General features: G+C 53.1%; 1 protein-coding gene across 3 annotated transcripts in view; it reads right to left on the bottom strand.

Annotated features, from left to right (window-relative positions):
- The window catches only part of LOC118712389 (zinc finger protein 264-like), a 52,672-nt gene that overhangs the window by 26,025 nt on the left and 14,511 nt on the right, over positions 1 to 12,136 (bottom strand). Inside the window, exons 5-9 of one of the 3 annotated variants that reach the window (XM_045577346.1) lie at positions 11,629 to 11,820; positions 10,276 to 10,414; positions 9,501 to 9,649; positions 8,364 to 8,538; positions 7,355 to 7,677 (exon numbers count right to left, since the gene is read on the bottom strand). In XM_045577346.1, coding sequence (XP_045433302.1) covers positions 7,507 to 7,677; positions 8,364 to 8,538; positions 9,501 to 9,649; positions 10,276 to 10,414; positions 11,629 to 11,820 — 826 coding nt within the window. In that variant the 3' untranslated portion in view covers positions 7,355 to 7,506. Of the gene's footprint in view, positions 1 to 782; positions 848 to 7,354; positions 7,678 to 8,363; positions 8,539 to 9,439; positions 9,452 to 9,500; positions 9,650 to 10,275; positions 10,415 to 11,628; positions 11,821 to 12,136 lie in introns of those variants that run through there. The other 2 variants (XM_045577348.1, XR_004986022.2) reach the window with 2 other exon arrangements.

The raw sequence follows: 12,136 nt of genomic DNA, 5'->3' as shown, positions 1-12,136 counted from the left end.
ACATGCTCTGCACCTGAGGCCGGACATGCAGCCTCACCACAGTAACGGCCCCTCCCCCAGGTGCCCCAACGCCCAGTTTTCCTTGGTGGGGTGTGAGTGGAACTGGTGTTTGCGGGAGGGGTGACATCCTCCCTCCTCTCTCGTCTCCTCTGCCAGCTGGAGGCCGTCAGCACAACCTGACAGCCGCATCCTGACGACAGGACCGACACGGGTCCCTGAAAACCAGGTGGTACAGGGCTCCCCCCTGACCCCGAGTGAGAAAAAGAGCTGCCGTATGCTGAGCAATGAGATTCTGGAGTTTGACTCAGAAGCCACCTTTACCTTAAATATAAGGACATAAGAATATGGTGCAACTCACTACAGCCACAGAGCTGGCAACCAGCAAGCCAGACTGTGAGCCCCAGACAGATTGGAGCTCACACACCTCTGCCTCCAGGAGGTCAGAGGGCTCCATGGCTTGCCTGGCTAGTGCGGCTCAGTGGGCTGGGCGCCATGCCATGCACCGAAAGGTTTCTGGTTTGATTCCCGGTCGGAGCACATGCCTGGGTTGCAGGCTTGATCCCCGGAGGGAGCATGCAGTTATTCTGCTCTCGCATCTCACATGGATGTTTCCCCCTCTCTCTCCATCTCTAAAAAAATCAATAAAAAAATCTCTGGGGGAAAGGGCTCCCAGGCTTCCAAACCAGCAGACAGGCCCCAACACGAAGCTCCCCAGGGGCCATGGCCATGGTCTCTGGAGGCCTCCCGGCGCAGGGTCTGCCATTGGCTGGGCCAGCTCCTACCTGGACGGGCGCCTCGGGAGAGATCGGTCCTCACTGTCCACAGCTCCTGCTCCTGCTCCTGCTCCAGCTCCAGCTCCTGCTCCTGCTCCTGCTCCAGCTCCAGCTCCTGCTCCCGCTCCCGCTCCCGCTGCCGCTTCAGCTCCTGCTCCCGCTCCAGCTCCCATTCCTGCTCCTGCTCCCGCGGGCAGGTCAGCGCGGGTCTGGGCACGGGGCACCCTGTCACGGAGGAGAAAGAGGACGGGAGGATCTGTGAGAGGAAAGAGGCCTCTCCATCTGGTCTGGGACTGCAGGACGGGGACATCCAGGCAGGAAGCTGCCTCCATCCACACCAAATGCTGACGTCTGCCCCGAAGCCACGGACAGGCCGTGCGGATGGGGAGTGTTTGTTCCCAACACGAAGTCAAATGCGGAGCGTGATCGTCCTCAACGGACGGTGACAGCAGCTTAAAAGCATTGTTTTGTTTCAAAATCAAAACGGTTTTTGGAGTAAACAACTGACACACCTAAAATATTTAGGTCCAAACAAGGTATGTGTCCTCATTGATCTGTCTCTCTCCCCCCGCCCCCATTTTTAAACATGTATTGATTTTAGAGAGAAAGGGGGCGGGAGAGGGGGAGACAGAGACAGAGAGAGAGAGAGAGAGAGAGAGAGAGAACACTGATTTTCTGTTCCACTTATGTATGCATTCACTGACTGAGTCTCCTATGTGCCTTATCAGACCACACTTGAACACAGTGGTCGGCAAACTACAGCTATCGAGCCACATGGGGCTCTTGAGCCGCGGTTTGCCACTTTGTTGACTAATGAGTTTGCCAACCACTGGCCTAGACTCTCGATTCCGATAATGACAGGCTGTTATTGTTCCTTGTGATAAAGCACCTATCAAAGTGGTCGGCAAACTCATTAGTCAGCAGAGGGGAAAACCTCGGCTCTTGAGCTGCATGTGGCTCTCGAGCCGCAGTTTGCTGACCACGGCTCTAACCAAAGAGCCACCTGGCCAGGATGTAGGTCTTAGTTTTAGATCCACAGACAGAATGAAGATTCTGCCTCAGGACTTCCTCAAAGCTCACCAGCAAGTACACGCTGCGATCAGCCCATGTTACAGACGAGGAGACCGAGGCTCCAGCAGAGGGCGTGACGTGCCCACGGGGACAGCGTGGGAAGCTGGTCAGCCTGTCTGCTGTCTAGGCTGTTCACCACCCGATCCGGAGGCCGAGTCCAGGCCCGAGGGTGACGAGGTCTGAGAGTCACAGCAGCGGGGGAGCGGCAGGGGGTCCCCAATACCAGCCCGGCCACAGCAGGCCCTGTCCCGAGCCTTGTCCCTGAGTCGCCCATCACCCTGCCGCACCCAAGAGGCAGGTACCACACTAACCACAGCACAGAGAGGCTCAGTGACCGGCCCACGGCCACAGCTTTTCGGGAGCAGAGTTGGATTAAACAAGATCCTGGCACTGGACACCTGTCCCCCAAACACCCGACTGAGAGAGAAACAGCAAACACCCGGTGTGGGGCCCGCAGCCTGAGGCCGGTCTGTCCACTGCGATGTCAGCACCCCGGGCTCTGTCCCCCAGATGCCACTGCCACCCACACCCCCGCTGTGACGTCACAGAGTCACCGATGCTGGGGAGCTGGTGAACGAGGGTGACGGGATAAGCTAGAACCATATGTGTAGCACACAGACACAGTGCGACGGGCGGACAACAGTGGGGACAGCCAGAGGGACAGTGGGTGGGAGTAGATGGAGGTGGGTAAGAAAGGACAGTTTATTGGTTTTTAGAGAGAGAGGAAGGGAGAGGGGGAACATAACATTTGACTGGCGGCCTCCTGCAGGCCCCCCATGGGGGATGGAGTCCACAACCCGGGCCTGTGCCCTGACTGGGAATCGAACCAGCAACCTTCCGGTGCACGGGGTAACACCCGACCAAACACCAGCCAGGGCTCCCGAGGCCTTCGTGACCAGCAGGCCCGGAGCCAGAGGGCAGAGTGGAGGAGGGGACCGGGGTCCCCCACACGGCAGAGTCGGGGGGCACTCACCCAGAGACGCCAGGAGCGTGCACGTCTCCAGCATCACCTCCTGGTACAGGGTCCTCTGGGCCACGTCCAGCTGCCCCCACTCCTCCTGGGAGAAGGTCACGGCCACGTCCTCGAAGGTCACAGACGCCTGGAAAGGAAGACAGAGGTCAGTCACAGTGACGGCCTTGGGGCTGCTGATGGGATCAGCGACCGTCTCCGTGTCGTGGTCAAGGACAGACGTCCAGGCCCAGAGCACCAGGCGCCTGCTGGGCCGAGCTCTGTGCTCGCTCACGGGGGACGGGACGGCAATGCTGTGGGTGCAACACGGTGGCCGAGGAGAACCCGCCTCTGGGAGGAGCCGACGTAAACCGACACGGACAACGGAGCGTCTTGTAGGTGGTGAGGGCTCCAGGCAGTCAGAAAGAGGAGGAAATGGGATTAAAGCATCCGGCTTCTATACAAACTGCTGTTTGAAATTCTAACCCTGTTATTCTGGCTTCTGTAAACGCTTGCTTGCTTAAACAATAAGGACAATAAGGCTATGTATTCCCACCCCAGAGAGGCCGTGGACTGTGCCCCAGACGGAGCTGTCAGGGCTGACACCAGGCTGGGCCTGGAGATGCGGTCTCATGGCCCCTTCCCAGCACACAGGCCTTCTTTCCCGTAGGTCTCATGCCAAATCTGGGAGACAAAGGAGCAAGGAAACGTAGGAACAGAAAAGGTTTCCTCCGTGTGTGTGTGTGTGTGTGTGTGTGTGTGTGTGTGGAGGGCAGAATTGGAAAGGCACATTTTTCTCAGCCCTGTCCTTAATACAGTGTAACTCCCTTTCTCTAAGCACGGCTTGCTTTCTTCCCGGTCTTCTGTAACATGATAATAAAAACCATCAGGAATGGTAGTAACAGATGTACCTGAGCCTCAGTGGTCCGGCCAGTGCCTGCCCCTGCTGGGGCTCCACGTCACGCCTCCCCCAGCCCCTCGTTATACCATTACCGGTGACATTCAGTCCCCTTGGACATTAGTCACATCGTGTCTTACGGTGACTGAGAGTCCCAGCTCCTCTCTATCTACGGTGAGTGCATACACTGGCCCATAAAAACCGTTGTCCAGAAACACGGAATTCAAGGACCAACACAACAGCCGGGACAATTCACAAAGGGGTAAAATGAAAGATCCCAGAGACACGTGATTAAGCCCCCTGCTCTCCAGCCATCCTTTCACCAGTGGCTCCTGACAGCCCTGTGGTGATCAGGCCCACTCATTATACACGAACAACCCAGACACTCCACTCTCAGACGCACAGCCTCGCCACTGCACATCTGCCATTTCAATGCTCCCAGACCTTCAGACTTTCCTAAAATCTCTCACACAAGCAGCAGCTGGCGTTCGGTGTGCCCCAAACCTATCAATTAGAGGCCCAAGACACGGCACTAGCACCACCTGCCTTGCTTCACAGCTGGGCCTCACCTGGGCACTTCCTTTTTCCCCTGGCTGGCCCAGCTGGAGGGACAGACCCCCACCAGTGCGCGAATTTGTGTACCGGGCCTCTAATATATACATATATATCTATATCTATATCTATATCTAGATATATTTACTCTCTGACATGCAACTACGGTACACAGCCTTCTGTATTAACTGCTTAGGGTGCAACAACGTATATGGCTTTCTCTAGTTCAGTGGTCGGCAAACTCATTAGCCAACAGAGCCAAATATCAACAGTACATCGAATGAAATTCCTTTGGAGAGTCAAATTTTTAAAACTTAAAACTCTATAGGTAGGTACACTGTTATTAATTTAATCAGGGTACTCCTAAGCTGGCCTTTGCTAAAACCTCAAGGGGCCAGAGAGCCACATGTGGCTCCTGAGCTGCAGTTTGCCAACCACTGCTCTAGTTGGTTAAATTGGAAGTGAGTGAAAATTTGAAAAAAGGTTCTCCTGGGCCTGGCTCAGAGGCTGACCATCCACCTATGAACCCGGAGGGCAAAGTCCGATTCCCCATCAGGACACAAGCACAGACTATAGGCTCGTCACAGCTGATCAATGATTCTCTCTCATCATTGATGTTTCTATCTCACTATCTCCTTTCCTTTCCGAAATCAATGGAAAAAAAAATATATTTTTTAAAAAAACAACAATATATTTAAAAATATATTTTATTGATTTTTTACAGAGAGGAAGGGAGAGGGAGAGTTAGAAACATCGGTGAGAATCATCGATCAGCTGCCTCCTGTACACCCCCCACTGGGGATGTGCCTGCAACCAAGTTACATGCCCTTGACCGGAATCGAACCCAGGATCTTTCAGTCTGTAGGAAAGGCTCTACCCAGTGAGCCATACTGGTTAGGGGTTTTTTATTTTTTATTGCTATTTTAAAAAATATATATTTTATTGATTTTTTTTACAGAGAGGAAGAGAGAGGGATAGAGAGTTAAAAACATCGATGGGAATCATCGATCAGCTGCCTCTTGCAACCCCCCCCCCCCACTAGGGCTGTGCCCGCAACCAATGTACATGCCCGGAATCGAACCCAGGACCCTTTAGTCCACAGGCAGACGCTCTATCCAATGAGCCAAACGGTTTTGGCTTATTGCTATTTTTTTTTTAATTTTTCATTTTTTCCATTGCTTTTTATTTTATTTAATTTTTTTAACAAAATGTTTTCATAAAATCTTTATTTTTATTTTTTTGTTAAATCATTATCTGTGTACATATTCTTATTGCTATTTAAAAAAAATACATTTTATTGACGTTTTACAGAGAGGAAGGCAGAGGGATAACAGTTAGAAACATTGATGAGAGGGACATTGATCAGCCACCTCCTGCACAACCTCCACGGGGTAGGACTTTTTTTTTTTTTTTTTATTGATCATCTCGTTTTTCTGCATGCCAATTTAAAAACATATATATTTTATTGATTTTAAAAATATATATTTTATTGATTTTTTTACAGAGAGGAAGGGAGAGAGAACTAGAAACGTCGATGAGAGAGAAACATCGACCAGCTGCCTCTTGCACACCCCCTACCGGGGATGTGCCCGCAACCCAGTACATGCCCTTGACGGGAATCGAACCCGGGACCTTTCAGTCCGCAGACCGACGCTCTACCGCTGAGCCAAACCGGTTTCGGCATTTTATTGATTTTTTTTACAGAGAGGAAGAAAGAGGAATAGCGAGTCAGAAACATCGACCAGCCGCCTCCTGCACAACCCCCCACTGGGGATGCGCCCGCAACCAAGGCCCACGCCCTTGACCGGAATCGAACCCGGGACCCTTCAGTCCGCAGGCCGACGCTCTATCCACTGAGCCACAGCGGTCAGGGCCACAGAAATATTCTTAAAAATCAGGAGAAAGGGCGGGCCGGTGACGGCGGCGGCCGGTGGGCTGAGGGGCGGCTGCCCGGAGAGGCCGGGACACGGCATCTCCCTTACACCCGCCGCAGGGACAAAGCGGCCCCGCGACTAACGCGGCCGCCCCGCCCGCCCGCCCGCCGTCCGCTCACCTGCGCCGGGTCCGCCGGCGCCGCCATCGCCGGGCCCCGCGGGGACAGCGCGGCCGGGGCCGGGCCGGGCGGCGGCCGAGGCGGGGCCCGCGCGCCCGGGCCGCCGTCCCCGTCTCCCTGCCCGCGGGGCGACCCGGGCCGCCGGCCGCACTCGGCGCCCCAGGGCCGCGTCTCAGCCTCGTCTCCGCTCATCTTCCCCCGAGAGCCGCCCGGCAGCGGCCTCCGCGGCCACCGCTCCTCCGCCACAGCTGGCCGCTGGCGTGGACGGCACAGGCGCACGCAAATGACGCAGGGCACCAGGGACCGGAAGTCCCGCCTCCGTCAGGAGGAAAAACGCCCCCTGCCATGGCGCGCGGTGTTCTGGGTAATGTAGTTTTTCCTCTGCAAACCACCTGTGGGGCTGCAGGGCTGCAGGGCTGCAGGGCTGCAGGCTGCAGGGCAGCAGGCAGTGTTGCTGGAGCAGGTGGTCTGGGTCTATTTTCTTGTCTTTTTGTTTGTGTTTTCTGATTTTTATTTTTTTATGTTTATTATGTTTTAAAAATATATTTAATCTTTCTTTTTACAGAGAGGAAGGGAGAGGGATAGTTAGAAACATCAATGAGAGAGAAACATCGATCAGCTGCCTCCTGTACAACTCCCACTGGGGATGTGCCCGCAACCAAGGTACATGCCCTTGACCGGAATCAAACCTAGGAACCTGGAGTCCACAAGCCGATGCCAAACCGGTTAGGGCGATTTTTATTTTATTTTATTATTTTTTAAAATATATATTTTATTGATTTCTTACAGAGAGGAAGAGAGAGAGTTAGAAACATCGATGAGAGAGACTGTACAGACTGAAGGTCCTGGGTGTGATTCTGCTCAAGGGCACGTACCTTGGCTGCAGGCTTGATCCCTGGCCCAGGTTGGGGCGCTTGCAGGAGGCAACCAATCAACGTGTCTCTCTCACACCGATGTTTTTCTCTTCTCTCCCTGTCCTTTCCACTCTCTGAAACAAAAATAAATGGAAAATATCCTTGGGGCAAGAGAAAAAGGAAGAAAACAAAAATAAAGAAAACATTTAAAAATAAACGATTAATCTTTTATTAATTAGCATCTTATATTTTACAGGGAAGACTCAAAGGGCAGATACGATAGCGGGGCCACAAGAGCTCCCTGAACACACACACACACACACACACACACACACGGGAACCGGGGTAGGCAGGACTCAGGAAGCTGACGGGGCGGGCGGAGGCCCCACCCTCCGAGAATTCGCCTGCACCCACGGGTGCTGCAGGACCTGGGCCAGCGGCAGCCGCTCCGAGGGCTGGTATCGGAGGAGCTTGCTGATCAAGTCCTGGGCCCCCAAAGGTATTGTGGGAGGAAACTTTACATCAACCTGAGGAGGTCGGAGGAGAAACACAAGTATGGTTAAATTTCAAATCTATCTATCTATCTATCTATCTATCCATCCTGAATAGCCAGATTATGTGTGCATTCTATATAATAAAAGGCTAATATGTAAATTGTCCCCTTGACCAGGAGTTCGACCAGCAGGCAGGCCAGCCAACCGCCCACATCCCTTCCCCATGGCCAGGCTGGCCAGACTTCATCCATACACAAATTCATGCACCGGGCCTCTAATGTACATACATGTGATACACACACACACACACACTGAGTGGCCAGATTATTATGTGTTCAGAGATCATAATAATTTGGACACTCCGTGTATATATATTGATTTCAGAGAGGAAGAGAGGGGGAGAGATAGAAACATCCATGATGAGCGAGAATAATAGGTCGCTGCCTCCTGCATGCCCCCTACTGGAGATCAAGCCCACAGCCCAGGCATGTGCCCTGGGCTGGAATCGAACCCGGGTCCCTCCAGTCAGCAGGCTGACACCCTATCCACTGAGTCAAACCGGCTAGGGCTAGTACGGTTCTGTCTGCGGTGAGTCCCTTCCAGGCACGGGAACCGGGGTAGGCAGGATCTAAGGCGGCGAGCTCTGGGCACGCTGAGGGCTGGGCAGGCCTGGCAGCCACAGCCACTGGCTGCCCCGGGAGCGCCGGGCCGGACCTCACCTTGAGGATGCGCTTGTAGGTCTCGTAGTAGGAGGAGCTCTCGAAGGGGGGCTGCCCCGCCAGCAGCTCATAGCAGAGCACGCCCAGGCACCACAGGTCCACTGTCTCGCTGTACGTCTTCTGCTCGATCATCTCCGGGGGCAGGTAATCCAGGGTCCCGCACATGGTCTTCCTCCTGGAGGGGGGCGACACATCCCACGAAGGATGTGTCCCTTGCCTGGGCCCCGGGGCGGAGCGCCCGGGGCCCAGGCAAGGGACACATCCTTCGTGGGGCCCCAGCGAGATGGGAGTCCCCTCCCCAGCACCGAAGCTGGGAAGCAAAAGTTTTTGTTTTTGTGTGCCTGCTTGCTTGCTTGCTTCCTTCCTTCCTTCCTTCTCCCGTCCCCTCCCCTCCCCTCCCCTCCTCCCTCCCCTCCTCTTTCTTTCTTTCTTTCTTTCTTTCTTTCTTTCTTTCTTTCTTTCTTTCTTTCTTTCCTTTTCTTTTTTTTCTTTTCTCTTTCTCTCTCTCTCTCTCTTCTCTCTCTCTCTCTCTCTCTCTCTCCCTCTCTCTCTCTCCTCTCTCTCTCTCTCTCTCTTTAAATTTTATTGATTTAAAAATGAGAGAGAGCCAAAGCAGGCTTGGCTCAGTGCATAGAGCGTCAGCTTGCAGACTGAAAGGTCCCAGGTTCGATTCCGGTCAAGGGCATGTACCTTGGTTGCGGGCACATCCCCAGTAAGAGGTTTGCAGGAGGCAGCTGGATGTTTCTCTCTCATTGATGTTTCTAGTTCTCTGTCCCTCTCCCTTCCTCTCTGTAAAAAATCAATAAAAGGTTTACAAAAGATTTAGCTCTCTGCTGAAATTCAAATTGTTGTGCTCTTGATATTTGGCTCTGATGACTAATGAGTTTGCCGGCCACTGAACTATGTCACTGGGCAGAAGGGATTTTTTTTTTAGCTCCACTGTAATCCTCGGGGGACCACCAGCGTACCTGCGGGCCCCCCCTGTCCAAAGGAAGCATGGCTGGGTGGTGCTTACGGGTACTCGGTCACAAACCCAGGCCTGTGCCCCGGCCTCACACCCGGACAGTGTTACAGTCAGTGCATCCTTTCTAAGGAGCGGGCCCCGGGCCCCGCCCGCCCCCACCCCGCCCGGCTCACCTCAGCGAGGGCGTGTGCACGGACCAGCCGAAGTCCGCGATCTTCACCTCCCCCAGCAGCCCCAGCAGCAGGTTCTCCGGCTTGATGTCCCTGTGGATCACCTTGTTCGCGTGGCAGTAGGCCAGGGCGTGCGCCAGCTCCTCCATGATCTGTGTGAGCGGGGAGGAGAGCGGCCTCAGGGCCCTGGCCGGTGTGGCTCAGTGGACAGAGCATAGGCCTGCGAACCGAAGGGTCTCAGGTTCGATTCACAGTCAGAGCACGTGCCCAGGTTGTGGGATTAATCCTCAGTGTGGGGCGTGCAGGAGGCAGCCGATCAGTGGTTCTCTCATCATGGATGTTTCTCTCTCTCTCCCTCCCTCTTTCTCTCTCTCTCTCTTTTCTCCCCCTTTCTCTCTGAAATCAATAATAATAATAAAAAAATACATATTTTTAAAAAGCAAAAAGCGCCCTAACCGGTTTGGCTCAATAGATAGAGCGTCGGCCTGCAGACTGAAAGGTCCCAGGTTCTATTCCGGTCAAGGGCATGGACCTTGGTTGTGGGCACATCCCCAGTGGGGGGTGTGCAGGAGGCAGCTGATCAATGTTTCTCTCTCATCGATGTTTCTAACTCTCTATCCCTCTCCCTTCCTCTCTGTAAAAAAAATCAATATAATATATTAAAAAAAGCAAAAAGCAAACTGGGCATTCATGACAGCCACAAACAGTGATCTCCCTCACCAGCCCACAGTAAACTCATGGACCCCAAAGCCCCAGCCTCCCTCCCCTCCACACTCACCGTGGCCGTCCGCTGCCCGTCGATTGTGCGGCTCTTCTGCAGCTCCTTGTAGAGCTCCCCACGGGGCGCGTACTCCAGGATCAGGTACACCCGACGCTCATCGTGGAAGTAGTTGTACAGGCGCAGGATATTGGGGTGTCTGGAGGGCAGACGGGGAGAAGAGTCAGGCTCCTCCCCGAGGCCCGACTCGTGAGGTTATCACACGGGATTGGTCACGCCAGACACAGGGAGCAGGTTGTGACCCCGCAGGTGTGGTGGCTCAGTGGTTGAGCGTTGACCTGTGAACCGGAAGGTCACGGTTCGATTCCCAATCAGGGCACATGCCCGGGTTGCAGGCTGGATCCCTCAGGGTGGGAGGCGTGCAGGAGGCAGCCAAGCAATGATTCTCTTGATTACAATGTGATGTTTCTATCTCTCTCTCTCCCTCTCTGAAATCGATGGAAAGGAAATATTGAAAGAAAAAAAAATATATGGTTCCTTACATGTTAAAATTAAGTAAGAAGCAGAGTGTGCTGGCACTGGAATCACAGCCTGATCAGAGAGTGGATGAGGGGAGCACAGAGAGGGGGCATTGGGTGTGTGTGATCCTGGGGGCTTCACACAGTGTAATTGTGATAAATTGAAAAAAAAAACAAAAAAAAAACCTTCAGGTGAAAGCAAGGGCCTCATTGAGGGTCATTTGGAAGGAGATGCTGGGTTGTGTGTCAAAGATAAAAGAGGGCCCTGACCGGATTGGCTCAGTGGATAGAGCATCAGTCTGTGGACTGAAGGGTCCCGGGTTCGATTCCGGTCAAGGGCATGGACCTTGGTTGTGGGCACATCCCCAGTAGGGGGTGTGCAGGAGGCAGCTGATGGATGTTTCTCTCTCATCGATGTTTCTAACTCTCTATCCCTCTCTCTTCCTCTCTGTGAAAAAATCAATAAAATATATTTTTTTAAATAAGTGATTATATTGTTATATATTATATTCATCAGTTTAATCTGTTCCTCAGATTTTTGTAATATAATAGAATCAGGGGCAAAGAAAGGGAGTGGATTGATAATTCTCAGGGGGAAAGGGGTGTGGGGAGGTACAGGAAGAGACTGGATTAAAATCCTACACCTATGGATGAGGACAGTGGGGGGGGATGTGTGTAAGGGCAGAGGGTGGGGCGGGAACCGGGTGGTAGGGAGAAACAATTGTAATAATCTGAGCAATAAAGATTTATTAAAAAATATTAAAAAATAAAAAATAATATAAAAAAATAAGTGAAACAACTGATGTTTCTCTCTCAAATGAAAACAAAGCAAAACAAAACAAAACACCCCCACACAAAGGGCCTGCGAGGAGCGCCTCCCGGAGGCCGGCCTTACTGCAGGTGCGACTGGATCTCGATCTCCCTGCGCAGCTGGTGCTCCATCCCCTCCTTCTCCAGCTGCGACTTGAAGAGGACCTTCAGGGCCACGATGAAGTGGCTCTTCTTGAGCCGCGCCAGGTACACGTTCCCAAACTTCCCCTTGCCCAGGGGACGGCCGATGTCAAAGTCCTCGATGGTGAGGCTCCGGCTGACGGGGGAGGGAGAGAAAGAGAGCCCGGGCTGAGGAGCTGGGTGGAGGGAGAGTCCCGGCCACTAGTACAAAAATGAGAAGGAAGCCCTACAGGTTTGGCTCCGTGGATAGAGCGTGGGCCTGCAGATCCAAGGGTCCTGGGTTTGGTTCCAGTCAAGGGCCTGTGCCTGGGTTGCACGCTTGATCGCCAGTAGGAGGTGTGCAGGAGGCAGCCAATCAGTGTTTCTCTCTCATCATTGATGCTTCTCTCTCTCTGAAATCAATAAAAAAGTATTTTATTTTTATTATTTTTAAAAATATACTTTTATTTTTT

Source organism: Pipistrellus kuhlii, unplaced genomic scaffold (genome assembly GCF_014108245.1).
Source record: "Pipistrellus kuhlii isolate mPipKuh1 unplaced genomic scaffold, mPipKuh1.p scaffold_m20_p_89, whole genome shotgun sequence".
In the NCBI taxonomy this organism is placed as follows: Eukaryota; Metazoa; Chordata; class Mammalia; order Chiroptera; family Vespertilionidae; genus Pipistrellus; species Pipistrellus kuhlii.
Note: the sequence above shows the minus strand (reverse complement) of the source record. Positions and strands in the feature narration are given on the sequence as shown.